Raw genomic sequence first — 19,569 nt, 5'->3', positions numbered from 1 at the left:
TACTCAGACCCATGCCACAGAGTGTTTCTCTTTCCCTTTAAGTGGCATTGTTGTTGGCAGGAAGGATCTGTGCACCAGTTATACAAAAGCTTCTGATCAGCACATTGAGAAGATATGTCCAGTATTATCCACCCCACTTTAGGAATGCTTTAGGTCTAATCCCTACTCCTGGGCCTTAAGCCCCTGCTACTGAAAACAATCCCAGCTCTTCACCAAGAAGTGCCACAAAGAGGTGGAGTAGGCAAATGTTTACCTTCCCATAGTGGATAATTTTGTACCTTCAACATCTCCAAGCCTAGAAAATCTTTGGAGATAAAAAACCAAGGCTTTAGTTCTTGAGCTGCACCACACTGCTGTTTTCTCTGTTCTCTGGAAGCCTCAGTGGCTTCTCCACAGCCCTCCCAGGCTCACACAGCTCTGACAGTTCACCTCCTCTCACCTGATGCTGGGATGCCACAATCAAGCTAGAAGAGAAGAAAAAAAAGGACAAAAATGTTTATGCACTCAGATTTGTGTGTGCTGTGCAACAGGAAATGCTCAGAACCATATTCTAAGAAAAATATACCAACTCTGATACTATGTGTGATTATAGATAATTCCTAATAACTTTTAGAGGTATGTGTCTAGTACTTACACCATGACTGCATCAGGTAAGCTTTATTTTGGTTAAGGTAGAGAACAAGTTCCAAAAGCACAGGGCAAAAGCTTCTCCTCACTGACTGATGTGTTTCTACACATGTACAGATCTGCTCTTCTCTTCACAAATATCCCTGTATTATACAGACAAAACCTTTCTAGCACACATTCATCAGTAAATGTCCAGGAAGAACAAATCAATATGCCAAACCACAGGCAAAAACACAGGCAACAAAGCACATTTTCTAGGGGCTCAGAAACTACAGAATACATTGGTACAATTTATAATGTTCTTCATCCTGATGCCAGAGCTGATTTTCTTCGGTGCAAAATCCAGTGCACTGAAAACTCTGAATGCATCCAAGTCCATATGATATGCAGTGAAAATACAACACCTGTGAAGGGTTTCTTATGGACATGGTGAATTCCTTTCATGTTTTTTTGGCCTTCTTTTTAAGTAGATTCAGCAAGGTCATAATTTTTGTTTCACTTTCACCAACTCATAGAATTCTAGACTCAAAACTGTCTAAGGTGAAAGGACTGATCTAAGGGTTTTATTTAACAGGGAACAATAATAATAAAAAAGAAATCAATATATTCCAGAGTACTTTTATTTTTGTGAAGAAAGCTTTCAATATGCCATGCCAAAGTCTGCAAAGTGGCTTAAGTTTTTATTGACAGAATGACATCTTAAAGTTCTCCACAATGCCCAGTTCTTTAGTAAGAGGTGACTTCTTCTAAGATTTACTTCAAACTATGGTGTAACAAATTTGCCCATTTATAATCCAGAAGCAACCACAGAAATCCTGTTACTGGGTTTAGGTCCTGCCCTTTTTAAAGTTTAACCAAAAATAAAATATGCTCACAAAAGCATTAAAATATGTTTAAATCAAGACAAAATGAAATAACAGTAACATTAAAACCATTTTTTAGAATTTTTCCAGAAAAAGGGGCAGAAGAGATGGCTTCAAAAGAACCTTCAGGAGCGAGATGTCAACACAGTGTTTCAACACAACCAAAATCCACATGCAGAGAACACAGGAGGTACCCATGAACCCAAAGTAGCAGCCAATGCAAGAACTTGTTTGCTCCAGTTCAGAAGACATGTTTCATGTGCTTGATTCCATATGTTTTGAAGAAAACCATGATGATCAATGCCCAGAGTCCTAAAATAAATCCTCCAGGTGGATGCCAGTCCTTTTGTTTTGGTTTCTGGAAAACAAGAAAAAAAAAGAGAAATGTTTGTACTTAGTTCTCACAATAAGCAGTGCACTGTGTTTATCACATGCAGAAATATAATCCTTGCAGTAGAACAATACCAATAAGCTGTATTTCTTCCTGAAGTAGAAGCATCTTTATGATGGATGGGGAGGCTAATGGGAGGCAAGTTGCCACTCAGGCAGGGAGGGTAAGTACCACAAAAAGGCCACTGGAACTGTGCCTGAGACTCCACTGTGCCTGCGTGCATTGGTATCGTGGGACGTGTTTCGACTCATTTGTTTTGACAGATTTTCTTGTATTTGGTCTCAGGTTGATACAAGAGAAGAATTCTTTAAGTATGAAAAACAGTTCCTACAAGTGAAAATGTGAAAGAGAAAAGAGAGTGTTGTTTTTCCACTACCTGTTTTCTACAGCTGCTTTTGTACTCAGAATTATGTGAATAAACAGATATCTGACCACATAACAAATGAAGACTCATCATTACAGCAGTATCATAAAACAAAATAGGATTGTTTTCAGTGTCAATCACATCTCCCAGGGGCCCCATTGAGTCTAACTGCCTTTCCCTAATGTCGAAATATATTCTGCAATTCAAACTTTTGTCCCCCTTCAACAAATTTTTCATCTTCAGTAAAAAGCCATGCACTTCAATTGAAGACCCTTTCTGTCTCACATGTAGCAGCTAGACAAGGTAAAACTTGCCAGTCTTCTTCCTTCCCTTACTAAACCAAAAATTCAGATACTCAACAGAGAATAGAGAAATAGATTGTAGAAGGTAAGAGCTGCCATGTACCCCAAGATCTGTCTCTGGGGCTAAAAATAAGGTGACTATATGAATGCAAAATTTTAGTTAAGACTATCATGACAAAAATACCAGAATTATAGTATTTAGAAGTGTAACAGTCCCTCAGGCCTGTGCCTGCTCTTGCCCTCAGCAGGTATGTTTTACAGATCTCCCAGGCAGACAGGGATGATTTACTATTACAATAATAAATACTGAAGCGCTTGCTGAGATTTTTATTCCTGCCTTGCTGAAAGATTTGCACCGTTTCGTCCTTGTGCAGAATGGGACACATGGGGCACAGACCATTTTGGTTTTGTTGCATTTAAGTAAAATTTAAAAATTCTCTTTCTACCAAGTGAGTAACTGTTACAGAAGATGTTGCTGTTTTAATTTCAGCATCAATCCACACAGAGAAGCTTGCTGTTCTCTGCTAAATGTACCAGGGAGGCTGGTGAACTTTAATGAAAGAAGGAACAGTTTGCAGTGTCTGTTCTTTCAAAACAGCTTTCCTATCAACACAGAAACAATGTTTGTTGACTGCTCAGCTCCCACTTTATAAACCACACATTCCTAGCTTTAGGATTTTTCTGTAAGTGCTGCAATTTCTGCTGTGCCTGCAATTAAAAAGTAGAACAAATAGTCACATCACCTGAGACACCCAAAGAACTTGGCAGTCTGAAATATTAATGATTTTATTCTGATACAGGGATCACAAAACCAGCATTATAATTTACATCAGCCACAACAAAGCCAAAGATGTGAGCAGAGCAGGTGTCTCTGTATGCAAAGCACTGAACTCCCCGAGCAGCACTCGTCAGCTGCAGCGTGTGCTGTTGGTGATCTGCCACCTCGCTGATATTCACAACTGCGCATCTCCACACAAACAGCTCTGAAAATCAGCTCTGCCTGCTCAAAAGGCTGCCAGCACACCTTGCTTCTGAGAGTAACAGCACATGACACTTCTCCACACAAAGGGACTTGCTTGTTTAAATCTTCCTAATTAACCTGTAACTTCGTATGCATATTGCAGTGCCTGTTCCATCAATCTCTTTGTACTATCAATCTTTCCCTTCTTGGATCTCAGACAAGTATCTTACCACAAAGTGGCACCTGACCCTTCAAGACAAATTACTTCAATTTGCAGCCAGTGACACTAAAAGCCTCTCTTTCCTATTTTGTATAGAACACGTAATTTAATTTCTTTAAAGAATTTATATGAATAAATATTTATAAGGTGATCTATGAGTATGGTTTTACATTTTGTCATGTCTTGTACTGAAGTCTCCATGGAATTGTGCAAGGGAAGAGAGGCCAGTGCAGCCGTGGCTCTGCACTGGGAAATCAAGGACATATATACAGTCACTTTAAAGTCAGGGGATGCAATGTTAAAATGTAAAGGATTAAAACCATGAAGGCATGACGAAAATTATATGAGGCTGTACAAGAGCTACATACTCGGTAATCTTAAAAATAAATTATCCTAATAAGAAAGATTTACAGACCCAGAAACTGAAATATACATGTAAATATTATACCACAATAAAAGAGCAAAAATATTCAACTGTGTTGAATATCTATAAGTCAATATCTCTAAATGGTTAATTGAGCACAAAATCGTACTGAAATAGGCCAGTATTTTCCATGAGGACATGAAAACCTTATGAATATCTAAAATTGGATTACACAGATTCACATTTAAATCCACAAAGTATACCTGCAAGAGCTAAAATACCTAATTTTGTTTAAATTAACTTGCTCATAGATTCCCAAGAGAGTTCACCACTAAATTAAAATATAATTAGTTGTCAAACTAACAATTTCATCTTTCTAAAATCCTAACAAACACAACGCAGAAAGCATCAATAACAAAACTCTGCCTAGGTGGGCACGTCAGCTCAGCAGCAAGGAGTGCTGGAGTTCCTTTACAAAAAGCTGCTTTTGGCACCTGTGCATGGCCCCATCTGCATGAGACACGGAGCCGCTGCTCCCATGCCCTGTGCCAGCCAGCTGTGCTTGTCACACGGGTTATGGGAGATGGGATATGGGGTATGGGATATGGGAGATGGGGTATGGGATATGGGTATGGAGTATGGGATATGGGATGGATGCCCTCCCAGAAACACAGGAGTGCCTCACCCATACTGCTGCAGAAGCTACTGTGGCTGTTTTGTGTAGGCAAAAGGGGAAGAGTCACAGAGATTTCTCCTAATGGGAAAGACTATTATAGTTAGAAAGAATTCACTTTAACAGCAAATCATTTTAGATCCACATATTGGCAAAACGTTTAGAAAAGCCAGAATTTCTTTCTGTGCTGATACCAGTTCTGTGGCCACAAGCCTAGATAAACTATCATCTCATCATCTTTATATCAATTTTAGGATTGATCAGGTAGCATTAATATAAGTAATTTTTTTCACAGATTCCGAAAAAAAGTCAGTAGTTCTCCTATGACAATTGCCTAGTTCACAGTCTTATTTCAGCAGATTTCTGTGAGATTCAGGCAATTTTTATGTGTCAGGCATTTTCTCACTTGCAAGAAAATGCTAAGTGGACCAAAACCATGTTAAGTGTCACAGTATTTTGATCTGCAATTTATTATCTATCACTATTATGTTTCAAATTGATGTGAGAATGTCTACTGCAGACTGGTTGCACTACCTACAGGTTACACAAAACTTGTTCATATTTGGGACTGCTCTGGATGAGTATAGGCAACATTTTGCTCAAATTATTCTGAATTTCATTGTAGCACCCACCAGCAGGAACTGCCTCTGTAACTGACATATTTAGGTATTGTGATTCACACAACACAACGCCATTCCCAACACCCTCGTTATTCCCACAATAACAGCAGTAATGCATAGGTGAAATTCAGTTCAGAATGGTACAGTCTGTCATGAACAAATAGATTTAGCAGCTTAAGGACTAGTCATTATGGAATTGCTGGAGATTCCAAATTAAAAAGACAGGTAGCTAAGCAACAGCAAGCTTCCTCCTGTGAACAGTTTTTTGCTGTACACTCTCTAGTTCTGGTAGACTCATTATCCTGTGGAATTTAAAAACAGTTAACAGAGAGTTGCTCCAAGTACTGTAATTAAGGAAAGGATAAAACAGTGTATTTTCAAACTGGATGGGTCTATAGGGACCTGAATGGAAAGGATCCAAGACTTTCAATGAAGGTGTTTCATAAAACATGCAATACATGTTACTTCGATTAAAATGAGCTTTATGAAAAAAATAATTTTTAAAAGCTGAAGTGTTAATTAGAGGAATAATGGTTTAATTTAAAAATGTTACATCACAACAGAAATAAGATTTAAAACATCACATATTAACATTTCACATGGACAACACTGTCTAAAACTTATCTACAAGGATAAATTCAAGTGTTTTCCACACTGGAAAACTGTCGGATTGTAACATACAACATCTTCCAGCAGAACTCTGTCTTAATGTTCTAAATAAGCCAAAAAATATTGGTACAGTAAACTTTGGGTTAAACTCACAATCCACATCTGAATAGTTCCTGCACAGAAAGCCAAGCAAACAGACAGGAATTAAGTAATTACCAAATGAAACAGGGATAACAAATTCTTCAATCTCCTCCAGTACCTTTTTCCAAAGAGAGCTTTAGGAAAGGGTGTAAATGCTTAGAAATGAATGTGCACAACATCCTTGTTGCAGAGGATGTTCTCCCCAACCTGAGGCAGATGGTGTGTGTTTGTAGCAGGAGTGCAAAATACCCTGTGCAACTGCACAAAAAGAACTCATCAGAAGCACTCGGTGCCAGTGAGTCCATTAAAGTGGCAGCTATTGGATTTCAAATTAATCCCTGCTTAATTCTCATTGCACTTTCAGCACTGAGTGTCCTAGACCCAGTTTTGGCCTATTTATTGCAGCACATGTGGAATAAAACATCCCAGGGTTCTGGGGCTGCCTGGCAGTCAGCAGCAGCCACAGCCAGGAGAGAGGCTGTGCACCTCCCCTACTCCTGGGGACAGCAAGCAGGGAAGTGAAACACACTTGTCTGTGCAGTGCTTGCACTCACTGGGGTGAATTTCAGGTATTTTGGGGGTGAATTTCCAAATTTTCTTTCTGGTCATTCTCCATTTAAATGAATGTTTCTTTTTCTTCCAGTGAATACAAAAGGTTTTCTTTCTTGTTCCTCAAGCTACCAAATTTTATGTGAGGCTCTCTTGTAAAGACCAGTATAGAAATCTGGAAAAAAGATCCATGTCTCAAAACAGGTCTTTGAAATTTAAGGTGAACCTCAAATCCAAAACTAGAACAATCCACTGGCTTCTCACCTCAGAAAACTGATCTCAAACTGAAGGAAATTCCTTGGAAAAGCTAAATTCTGCTATACAGTGTATTGTGCCAAGAGCACACTATGTATTTCCTAGAGGCACTCCAACATCTCAGGTTTACTTGCAATTTGGAATTTCAAACTGGGTAATCCTTTCAATTCTTACGATAAAGCACACAACAAAGTTTATTTGCAGAATGAATTTATATGTATCACAAGCAAATCACAGCATAAAGTATGTCCTCAAAGCTTTCAGGGAAAGTCTGCACTTCTAATTTGTTTGGTACAGTTTGAATGTTGGGGTCCTCACAGGGGAGTGGGGGAAATCAAATAACTCCAGCCACCAAGTAATAGTTTAATCCTCTCTGTGCCCACAGAAGGATTAAAGTCATAAGAGAACTCCAGCATCAAGGGTGCCTGTTAATCTGCAAAACAATTTAAAGTACTTTTGTCTGATCTCTAGGTTTGTATTTATTAACCACACTGCCATGATTACTGATATCTCCAATATTAATAAAATAATGAAGGAAGTTCATTCATCAACAATAAAAACTCAAAAAGGGTACGGGAAGAAACAGCAGCTAAACTAAATTAACATCAATACCAACAACTGCATTTTAACATTTACTTTGTATAATCATTGTAATAGGAACAATACTGTTATGATAGCTTTACTTTTTCATTTCCTGCTAAACTTCATAATCTAGAAGGGCTTTTTTAAAATGAGCCTCTACTTATTACTGCCTACTTTCAGATTTATCTCAGCATTTCACAGCACTGTAAAGTGCTTTTAGTAGTTTAACAATTATTCACTTATCTTCCAACCTGTGATACAATACATAATATACAACTTCTAATCAAAGGGAGCCTTGCCAGCACCTGGGAGCCAGGGCAGTTGAATTCCCAGACAAGTCAGTGATCACTCAGCTGAGTGATGCTCACCCAGCAAACACATCAGGGATTGCACCAGGGGGACTCCAAACGCAGGTGTGTGGTTTGCTACACCCAGAAAGAGCACACAGAGACCATTCCAGAAAGAACACACAGAGACCATTCCTACCTGTCCTCAACAGCCTGGCACGGGGCTGAGCTCTCACCTGCTCTGCTGACACTGAGCTACATACTGGAATTCACAAATGCTTTAGAGAGGAGATGAGAGAAGTCAGATTAAGTTGTATTTAGGAAAAAAAAAGGTGCAACTGCCTCTATTTAAGGTAAGCTAAGCAAGTTGTTCTTTATATTTTAATCAAATTCATACCCATATATGAAGCCATGATTATGATTTTCCACAAAAGGCCACCTAAGTCAACAGCAAATATATGAGTTACATTTGCAAACACAAAGGTTCAAGCCAACTGAAGCATGCAAAAATACCAGATGAGCAGCTTAATTAAGTAGCCTTGGTATTCAAAACTCAGTTACCGCTACTTAGAAAAGCATGTTCCTTTTTTAATACGTTTATATTTCATTAATTTAAACAAGAGAAGGATTATTAGCAAAAACAAGACTAAAGGCAAGAATTCAGTGCTCAGTGTCACGCCACAAATGGAAAGATAACCTTCTTGAAGTCCTTACAATGGATGGAGTCAGAAAATGACAAAACCACACACTGGTGAGGAAGACCTCAGCAGAGAGAAGCCTCCAAAAATCATCAGATATAAAAGCAAGTCCTTGCCACTGAAACTCTGGGTTAAGCAGACAGAGACAGCAGAGATCCAAGGAGGTGAAGGCTGCTAGAGGGACAAGAATATTTTGTATTCACAGAAATACCGTGGTGTAAATAGGGCCAAGCTATTCTCGGAGTGTAGGAGAACGGATTGCAAGCAACCTCACCCCTGATGAGCTGCACTGTAACAGCCTTGCCCTCAACAGGTCCCAGCTATGTGCAACAAGGATGGGTGTTACAGAGAGTGGGTTAGCTGCTAGGAGGAAGAGTCTGCTGGCTGTGCTGTGAGGAGGAAGGGTCAGGCAGTTGTGCAAGGGACAGGAAGGAGTCGGGTAGTCTGTGCCAAGAAACAAGTGAAGTGTCCCATCCCTAACCGAGGTCTGCAGCCACATCAGAGCGCTGTTTTTCCAAGAGCATGCACTGCTCACCTTCCCCTGGGGAAAGATTATCTCAGTGTTCTTCTGTACAGGTTTTGCTCACACAAATTCAGCATTGCACTGGCAGTGGCAGAGCTAACCTCTCAGCTCTGCAGAGCCAAGGCCCCCACACAGGGGCACATGCACCCATGGGCTCCCACCTGGGTTTCATCTGGGATCATTATTCCAAGTAGCAGCCTCATCTAGCCCAGCCTTTCTGAGAAGCACAGCCCTCCTACTTCCTCCTAGGAACTCTGACTTGGATCTCCCTTAGCATCTCTCTGAACCACAAGGTGAGTCCACTCAAATGCTTTTAAATCAATTTTTCTAAGGAATGTTTTACTCCTAATCTTATAGAATTAATTGTATGCTTAGAACTTCCATGTTGAAGTGCCATTCTGAGTATTCACATTCAATCAAAGGTTTTTTTCTGTTTATATAGAAAAAACATGATGTTAATAAATTATTATGCTGTTTCTTTCAAAGTAGCAGTGATGGTTCCAATCACACATCTGTGTCTGCATGTCCCATAAGTGTCTATTCATTTACTGCCAGGTGACAGGCTGCATTAACAACACACATTAGACTGCATTAGTTCTCATACTGAGCGTGCCACATTGAGTACAAGATCTAATCAAATACTTCAACAGCTACATTTGAAATCCTTATACACATAGTTTTTAATGTCCATTTCTCAAATCTCTACAGCTCTAATTTAAAATGTTCTCCATTACCCTAAGCCCTGTGCTGCATTATATGCATGTGCACTAAAGCTCCACATTTTCTAGCTCCAGCTTGCACAACTTGAAACAGCATTACAAAAGGCAGGCATGACAAAATGAATGGAGGAAGAAGCAGGGCTGAAGCAAAAGATGCCTTCACACTTACAAGAGCAAGATCAAGAATGGCTGTACTTTTACTGCATTTCATTTTCATTTTCAGTGACAAACTGGTGAGTAACAGCTGGTGACAGACCGGTTTGTTCCCCACCACCACAAAGCTTTTATAGGCGATTCTGTATTCAGTAGTTTTGTACTCATAAGCCAAACAAGTGTTCTTACCCAAGTTTATGTTGTATGTACTCTCTTATGGGAAAAAGAGAAAGACTTGCTCTGAAATATCAATGCAGTACTTTGGGGTACCCTAGCTGCTATAGAAAACAAATCATAAATCATGGACATGGCAGTCATACAGGCCCCTATTTAGTGGCTGCACATAATTACACCTCCACAAAAAAGCCATTTCTGTTACACTGGATATGTCAAAGCACAGGGAGTCCCAGAGAGCTGATCCATTCCTGCACAGAGTTTTTGTAGGCATGAAGAAAGAATAGCAGATTTATGGTATCATAAATAATCACTGTTCTCATGTGACATTTGCATGACACAGCTCATCAGTCAAATGCTATGTGGGGCTCACAAAGAGCATCTTCCTGGAAGAATGAATGAGTGCAGCTGAGGACACACCCTCCCAACACCCTCACAGACCACCATGTGTGACAGGTACAGAATCAACAGCTTCCAAAAGGGTCTTTAAAAAGGATGAAACCACACATGGTTTTATCTAGGGGCAAACCAGTTGCAGCTTTCCTGCCTCCATCTACACTAACCACAGGTTACTGCTCCACTGTCCAGCTGTCATTCAGTCCCCTCTAAGCACCACTCATCACCCATGTGTCAGCCATGTATTTGTAGATGGGCTTTCATGTTAAGCACTCCTGAAAAGAATGAAATCACTGGCTAACTCACAGGAACGCCCACCATTACAGAAGGAATCGCTTGCACAAGGCTCAATCACAACCCCATGCAAAGAATTTGCACAGGAACCACAATGCAGGATGCTGTCTTGACTGTCCAACATATAAACACAACTGCTCCATTACCAGAGTCTTCATTCATTTACCCCTTCCATTCATTCTTCAAATGGAAATGATTTCATCAAATTTCAACCCTCTGAATTATTTAGGAAAACAATTCTAGACAGAGCACTAGAGAGCAGCCTGCCAATATCTCTGTCTGTGGCCATTCATCAGTCCTGTCAAGAGCTCGTGAGTTACATTTCTGTGCTCCTCACAGCATGCTACTGGAGAGTAAACAAAACATAATTAACTTAACACAAAAAAATCACCAATAACACCTAGGATTACATGGTTAAGTGGGATAAATGTGTGAATATATTTGGAGCTAACAGTGCCTTCCCCTGAGGAAAATTGTGTTCAGAAAGGTATTTGTTGTCACAACACCACAAAATATATCAAGATTGATAACTTTTATATTTTTCCTTATCAATGTGAGCTTATTGGTAACACCTACTTTTTATACTGCATAAGCTCAGAAGAAACACAGTGGATAGAAGAAAAAAGATCTAACAAAACTCTTATTGCTAATTTTACTACTCACTGGAATACCATTTAAATAAACACTGTCTATCAGGGAAGCTTTCATGTGTAAACAATAAAAAAGTCATGATTAATAAGCACTGTACAAGGTTATGTGAGAAATGAAAATGCTACACAACACTGAACAGACACCACAAAATGGAATTAAATCTTGCATCTTGGACAATGTACTATAAAATACTTCAGTAGTGTGTTTGATACAGGAAGGTCCCCATCCAGAATATATTTAGTGATAGGTAACACAAACTGGGTCAAAAATTTAGCCCTACACTCAAATTACACATGTGCTTAGACACACCAATGCTGTGCAACATCAAGCAATACAATAAGAATAAAGACTACTAAATACATTTCCCTTTCCCTAAAGACCTTGCAGCATCCTCTCCTGTCCTCTACCCAACACACCCCCATGCTCACACCTGGCTGTGTTATTCCTGCCATTTTATTCCAGGGACACAAATACAACCCATCAGAAAGCAGAGATCTCTTATCAGCCACAGTGGCTGCTGAGCCTCCTCTCCAGGCTCATCTCACCAAAACTGCAGGACCAAAACTTTTAGTCAGGTAATTCCCAAACACAGCTTTGGGGAGAGAAGGGCTGAGGAGCAATCAGACCCCTCCAAGGTTCATGAGGAGACACTGCAAGGGGGTTCTGACAGAAGCCATTCAGCAGCACCAGGAAAGAGCTGAAGCAGAATGTGCCTCACTCCTGCACTACAGCAGGAATGGATTCTGTCCTTTCCCCAGTTTCTACTGCACTCAGAGCCAGAAAAAATCTGGCCAAACAAGCTGGGTGTAATTTGGGGATGCCAAAGGCAGCGTTTTCATAGCCCAAACAGGCTTCTGCAGAAAAATCTGCAAGCTAGGAAAGGGGCCCTTTCTCTGAATATAAAAACCAGTATCTCACTAACCAGTGACCACCATGGAGCATTGCTTACTTTACATTTGCCAGTAAATCTCATTCCTAATGCAAAGCCTGGTCCAAAGAGTTCTCCTATGGAACAGCAAAGCTCATCACCAAAATAAAAGTAACTCTGGAACAGTATCCATTTTGTTAATACTGTATCTAATAAAAGAAAAAGATATTTGATTTACCATCAAAAGGATTTGATAAATCAGTCTTCTGTTACCTAGGGAAGTCCTAAAATTTATTCTACATCAACCATAAATTTTGAATTACTACACCACAGCAGTTTATTGGTTGTTCTGTTATAGACAAGATTTATATTTTTTTAATTTAAGAAAGATTAAAAAAATAAATGTAGCAGTAGCTCTTCATTGCACGATATCTTCAGCTTTTACTATACATTAAGACAATGAATAAAGTAATTTCTTTTAAATGTAGACTTATAGTGCGACTGTTCACAATAATAATAATAATAGTAATAAACATCATAGTCTCTACAACCCTGTAATTCTACTGCTAGGAATTATGTCTTCTCACTAAGGTTTTGTGGCTTAATTGTCTTCATGTAATATTGATATCTGGTACTTGGATGTAATTAAGAATAGGGGAACCATTCTTAGAGTACTATTCCAATCCATTAGGTAAATTTTCTCACTATGATATGAAAATTTTCATCTACTTAATTAGCACACCTACTTCTTCCATGCCTAAGTGCACCTAAGCTGTGTTTTATGATGGCCCAAGGAAAGGAAAAAGAAACCACAACACATCAATTATGCTTCCACTCAGTTGTACAACTATTTTAAAATGTGTGAACAGTTAAGACAAAATTGAAAAATTACCATAATAGGCTTTTGACACTTCCCCGCTTAAGCAAAAATTAATTCTAGCTCCCTGTTTTTATGCAAAGCCTTTATAATTTCTCTAATCTCGAGTTCCCACGAGAGAGAACACAATTCTTTCAAGTACAAGTATGTGAGGCTTGGCATCTTCTCTTTTTAGTTATGCAGTTTATTTGATGGAAGTCTAAACTGCTAAGCCTCCCTTTGTGCTTAATATAAGCCATCCTCAGTGGAAATACAAGTTAATTTAAGTAAAATGAAATTTTAGGAAGGATGCATTCTCTTGCACAGAAAGCCTCACTAAATCAAAGCTTTTTTTAAATGCAGCATCTGTTTCCTGAATTGCTCTAGAACCTGTAATAAAATAAACTAAAAAGAAGAAAAATTTTTAAAAGGTACTTTTACATATAAAACATCATAAACATAAAAACAGACAAATGGAGCAGCTTACCTCTCATTTTACTGTGTTTTGCAGCCTCACCTTGTATTGCACATGAAGACACTCTTGCAGCACAATGAATTAGCACCTTTTAAGCATCATCTGTTTTATTCATGGTCACTATTATTAAAACCTACTGCTTGTGCATCAGCTGTACTGTATTGCTGGGATGCAGTGCCATACACATTAAGCTGTGTGGACCACATCCTAAATTCACAGTTATTCCACAGCACTGCTTAGCCCTGAAACACACTTGAAGTATTTGTACATCACATACTTTGCTTCAGCAAAAGTCAGGGGTCTATTCTGCTGCCTACAAACCGATTGAGGTCACAGACAGCTTGTGCAGTTCTTTAGTCCGCTCCCATGAGAGGCAGAGGTATATTATTTGCATACCATTATGTACTGAAAAACCTATTCAGTTATCCCCACTGGAGACAACTCACCTCCCTGCCCTAAATAGCATTCACTTTTCCAATATTTGAAGGAACAGCAAGGAAATGGGACCCAGTGCAGACAAATCCAAAAAGACTCAGAATATCGAAGAATTTCGACTTATAAATAACACACGTGAATGAATGCAGACCAATATATCACATAAAAATATCATGGAAGCAAGGAATGATGAAAAAAGTGAATTATATGCTTAAGAGAGGACTAAAATGTTGAGAGTGAAAATGGCTGAAGAGATAATTTTAGGAAAAAAGCTGACATTAGCCGAGCTTATTATGAACCACAAAGGAGAGCAAAGAGTCTCAAAGCACAGAACTCACTTAAAAATAGCCCCCCTACATTTGCAGTGGCAGCAGCAGTTCTAATACCATCTGCCCAAAACAAAGTGAGACAGCTATTGATGTTTTACCTATAGCAGGGTGCAACAGTTCACATGGTGTCAGTAACTGAGACCCATGGGACCTGTACATGCTGGTTCTTCAGTACCAGCTGCAGACCTGTGAATATTTGCTGTAATCACAAATATGTTCTTACATGCCCTAATTGTCCTGCTCAGTTTTATTACCCCCATAATTATGATGTTTTGAATAAACATCTCCCAGCCTCTGCTCAAACCCTTTTTCTAGTTATCCTTCCTGATGTCAATACAGCCACAAAGAAGGGAGAATATAAATAAAGTATTTGTGTGCTTTGTGCAGAAAGTCAGAAGAGATTAACATAATGGTCCTTTACAGCCTTAGTCTGCAAATCAGAACCTCTTGCTGTTAACCTTGGTTTGCTTTTTGCCAACCTGCTATGTGAAGTTTACTTCAAGCTCTAAGCATTTCTGAACCTGTCTGTTTCTGTAAAGCTCTGAGCACAGATAAAGCACAATAGAAACAGTAACCATCGCCTTGAAATCACGGCTGTGAGCAGATCCTGAATAACAACAAAAGGGGATCATGGCACAATCAGCCCCACGCCAAAACAAAGACACAGAAACATCAATAGTGCACATTGAAAGGCTTGTGCACACAGGATCTTCAAGCATGTGGCTGCTTCAGCTGACAAGAAGCAAATAAATTTTTTGAATATAAGGAATATAATAATTTCTTGAGTCCATGGCTATACTGTTACTACCGACCCTTGAAATGCAGTTATTTGAAGTTCAGATGAGTAAACCCCAGAGATTACAGCACTCTATAAAGCCTGTCATGTTACAGTCATTCCCTGAATATCTTCCTTCATTTTACATCTTAAATAGTGCTTATTAAAAAGAAACGGTTACAGGAATTACCTCTTAAAGAAGCTGCAAATCCAGTGCAGCACCTCTAACAATTATAGCTACTACAGAGCCAGGGTATCTTTTAATATATTTTTTAATAGTACATCTGACAATTCTATATGCTGGTGGGTATGAAACTGATGTCTCATAATCCACAAAATGGATGAGGCTACAGTCACATATAAAGCCTCATATTAGCAGTATTCTCAAGGGCAAACTGAGCACTCCCATGATATGCACAAAAGCCTCAAATTTATTTCCATTTTAACTTTCCACAGTAACAGCTATTCTTACTCTCATCTGCTTATGAGCAATATAAACAAAAACCTTCAGGAACACAAATACACTTTATCAGTTTTAGCTGATACTATGTATCCTAGTTGGCTTTAGAAATTCTGTAGTCACATACCCAGCCAGGATGAAAAATACCCTTTTTTTTCAAGCAGTACTTTGCACCACTGCTGTGCTTAATGAGCACAGGACTCCACCAGCACTGGTGAGAGTGAAGTGTGGCCACTTGAGGGGCAGCCCCTTAAATTGCTCCAAGCTGTCTGTCAAACTGATCTCCCATCCTGTGCCAAAGAAGAATGGAGATAAAATGCCAATCTGTACATGTCAGGGTTTCACAGGCTCAGAAAGAGAAAAGAAACATGACCTCTGAAAACTGACAGATCAGAGTTAAAACTTCTTTGTCCAAGCTGCAGGATCTGGGCAGCCTAAAACAGTCATTTTGAAAACACTGCATCAGTTGCCTGCTACTGCCTCTCCCTGATGAGGAGACTGGTTTTGAGAGAGAGCACGGCCTGGGGGTTGCTGTCACCTTGCTGGGAGCCATTTCTGTGAAGAGGGGATAAAGTCACATTTCAAGATGTGACAGCAGAGACTGGATTCTACTGATGCCCAGAGCTCATAATGTACATACACATCAAAGAGAACATATTGAGAAGTGCTCAATGAACTGTTCTTAATAGTGTGTAAGAGGAAAAACAGGTCATTCTTTAAAATACGCTTTGGTTTCGTGTTTTAAAAATGCAAGGAAGGACATAAAGTTGCATGTTTTAATGCATAAACAGGGAAGACTAGGTGGAGCACGCATGCAACAGTTCTGGCTAGAAGAAGCTACCAAACACCATCTCAAACATCTCTGGGATGCTGGAACAGGTAAAATTTCCCCTTCTTGGCTTACAGAAAATTTTCAATGTGGTATTTCTAGTATGAAACAGTTAAAAACAAAAACCACACAACTGACTGTTCAGGTTCCTCATGCAGGATACCTTCCAATGCATTTAGTTATTCAATCCATTGTATTCAGCTATAATTGAAAAAATCTAATACTACATTCAGTTCCCCTGTAATGCTTGGTCAGCAACAAAAAGCACTCATGGTTCTTTTCTGGCTCTACTGAGCAGTGTTGTGTACAGACAAAGGAAGTGCTCCTCATGCATTAATACTTTGGCACTCCAGCCATACAGAAATGAAGGTCCCCATAACTGCTGCTAAATTTTTAAGGTTTGGGGGGCAGCATTTGAAAGAAAAATAATTCTCAGATAGTTATCTTTATTCTGTCTTGAAGACTAAGAAGAGATTCCATGTAATATTTCAACAACAAAGAGATAAACCAGCAGAACTTCCCCTGAGGCTGAGAAACAGTAAAATAATGGTCCTGGATAGGCAGAGAGTGATCACCCACAAGAGTCCTTTAATGGGAAGATGGAAGAGAAAAGACTGTTTTACTACATCTCTGCTTCCAAGAGGGAAGATCATGGTCTGATGAAAAACATAACAAAACAGAAGCAGCCCTGTCTTGTCAGAAAAAACAAATGATCAATAATGTATGCTAACTCCACATCATGGTATTCTGTGATTGGAAAAAACTGATGAGAAAAACAACAGCAGATTTTAAAAATTACATTGTATCTTTTTTACAAAAATACTTTATGTTGCACTCAGATATGCTGTATTTCAGGAATGTTATGAAGTTTCATGTGGCTAATGAACTATGTAATTTCTGAAGAAGAAGAGAGACAACTTAACTGTTTGTGTCAACTATTGGATTACATCTGTGTACCATTCCAGTCTCTGCAGTAGTTCACTAGATGAAAAAAAGCCTGAAAAATCTCTGCTTTAATGATCTGCCAGTAAAAAGATCTGTACCATCTATAACCAAGTCAAGACTGAGTTTGGTGATTTCTTGCAGTGAGTCAGGGAAACGGGGGACTGTGCCATTCTTAATACATTACATGACTCATACACATAGCACAATTCTGCACCTCAACTTCTTGAACCAAATTTAGGATTAGAAGAAATCTTAGGGAGTGAACTTCAAAGCACCTATATGCACCAAGTAGCACAAGGTGTTGGCAGGAATACCTCTGCTGCTCTATGACATAATTGGTTCGGTTGGGAAAAGTGTGCAGTAATAGCTCTTTTTCTTCTGATCCTTTTGAGCACCAAGTTTTCTACTAGATAGCATTCAATTTAAAGAAAGCTCAAAAGATTTAAATAATCTCTAATTTACACAGCAGTAAGAGAAATTAAGTCTATATACTGTTTACAATTTAGGCAAAAAGCAAGTTCTTATGTGCTGGATGATATCCAGTCATGATTCCACTTGAGACCATTTCCATTACAATTATAAAATGTAGCCAAATCACCTCTAGGTTAAACAATTCACAAACATATGTTTAATACAGAAAAGAAATGGAAAAACCCCAAACATAGGAGACACATTGATTTCTAACTCCAATACATCCCAAGTGCTCTAGATGAAGAAAGGTTCAGCAGAAGGGGTACAGCACACCTGGGTTTAGCTCTGCACAGAATGCCTGAGCCCCAAAAACCACTTCAGGTGAGCTGGTGAGGAAGAGCACACAACACATTCCCATGATGTGCATCAGAAACAGCTTTCCTCACCTGTAGTCTGGACCAGACAGGTGAGAGCCCTGGCAGGACAGGCTGCTGTTCTACAGACACTCCCAAATGGCCACAAGAAGGGGCCATGGCAAGGGGACAACACTTGTCTTCAGCACATTGCTCAGCACTGCAGTGGCAAAGCCTGACCAGGCAGGTGTCCTAGGGCAGGCTGACATGTCGCAAGGCTTTTTGGTGGGAAGCCAAGTGATGCATTTTGTTAAAATAAAACTGGACTCTGAAGTCAGTGTACTTTTTCATATTTGGTATGAAAAATCTATTTTCAATCATCCTGACAAAATCCATTTTTGACAAAGAAAAGCATCCCTGCCTGAGCAGACCTGTGTCTGTGCTAGCAGGTGCAGCAGAACCTGGACCTTTTGGTGAAAGGTTGTATTTTATCTCTGACATCATTCAGCTGAATACCATGACCAGAGTTCTAAAAAGCAAGATATGCTTCAAAGTTATTTTCAAACACAGCTGCATGAATGGATTTTCAAAGAATGTATAAATAGCTCTGTCTAAAACTTTGCACATCAAACCTGAGACATCTAAGTATACAAGTTGTTTTTGAACCTCTTAGCCTGTAAAGACACAGTAAAATGCAAGTATCACTTATCAAAGTACTTTAAAATTTTTAATAAATTAATATTCATAAACAAAACCTCCTGTCTGCATCAAAAATAGAAATAAAAATCTGGGTTACTGTTGTGCTATTAAACACCTTGCACACTTAGCCAAAGTTCTGAACACTAATGGCTTTATAAAACATTTATAGGAACAAAGACTCCAGCATCAGGATAGAAGCAGACTGGGAGTGAGGGGAACTCCTGAACTGTATAAACTGCCAAAGAGCAGCTACAAGGCAATGGACAAGGAGCTCGTGTGATCCCTGAATTTTAAAGCTGTGTTCCAAGACTGTCTCGCCATGTGATGGGTTACTTTCCATATTGAACGTTTCACACAGATCGTAAACCACTTTAATGTTTGTGAAAATATTTTAAGTCTGAGAGCTAAAATTGTTGTGTTATAGATAATAAAAGGATATTTCAAAAAAATCTATACAACATAGTGTGTTCTGTTTTCTTAATACTGTTTCAACAATTTCTGGCAAATGCCGCTGAAGAAAACCTCTGTCAATTAAATCAGCATGAAACCAGAATAACAACAACAAATGCAATATACTAACCACCCTCTACAACATAAGAATGAGGCCCTGAGAATCAACAAAAAATTGATCTTCAAAGCAAAAGGATTTTTTCCTGGGGGAAGGGTGGGGTGGGTAATGGCTGCAAACTTGTTACAGAAGCACAGAAATGATGGAAAC

General features: G+C 39.1%; 1 protein-coding gene across 2 annotated transcripts in view; it reads right to left on the bottom strand.

Annotated features, from left to right (window-relative positions):
* Positions 1–642: 642 nt before the first annotated feature.
* The window catches only part of PIGK (phosphatidylinositol glycan anchor biosynthesis class K), a 66,750-nt gene continuing 47,823 nt past the window's right edge, over positions 643–19,569 (bottom strand). The window contains exon 11 of one of the 2 annotated variants that reach the window (XM_054638304.2): positions 643–1,848. In XM_054638304.2, the coding sequence (XP_054494279.2) occupies positions 1,732–1,848 (117 nt within the window). In that variant the 3' untranslated portion in view covers positions 643–1,731. Of the gene's footprint in view, positions 1,849–4,816; positions 4,847–19,569 lie in introns of those variants that run through there. The other variant, XM_077182381.1, reaches the window with a different exon arrangement.

This window comes from Agelaius phoeniceus, chromosome 8, assembly GCF_051311805.1.
Source record: "Agelaius phoeniceus isolate bAgePho1 chromosome 8, bAgePho1.hap1, whole genome shotgun sequence".
NCBI lineage: Eukaryota > Metazoa > Chordata > Aves > Passeriformes > Icteridae > Agelaius > Agelaius phoeniceus.
The sequence above is the reverse complement of the archived record's forward strand: the minus strand, read 5'-3'. Positions and strand labels throughout refer to the sequence as shown.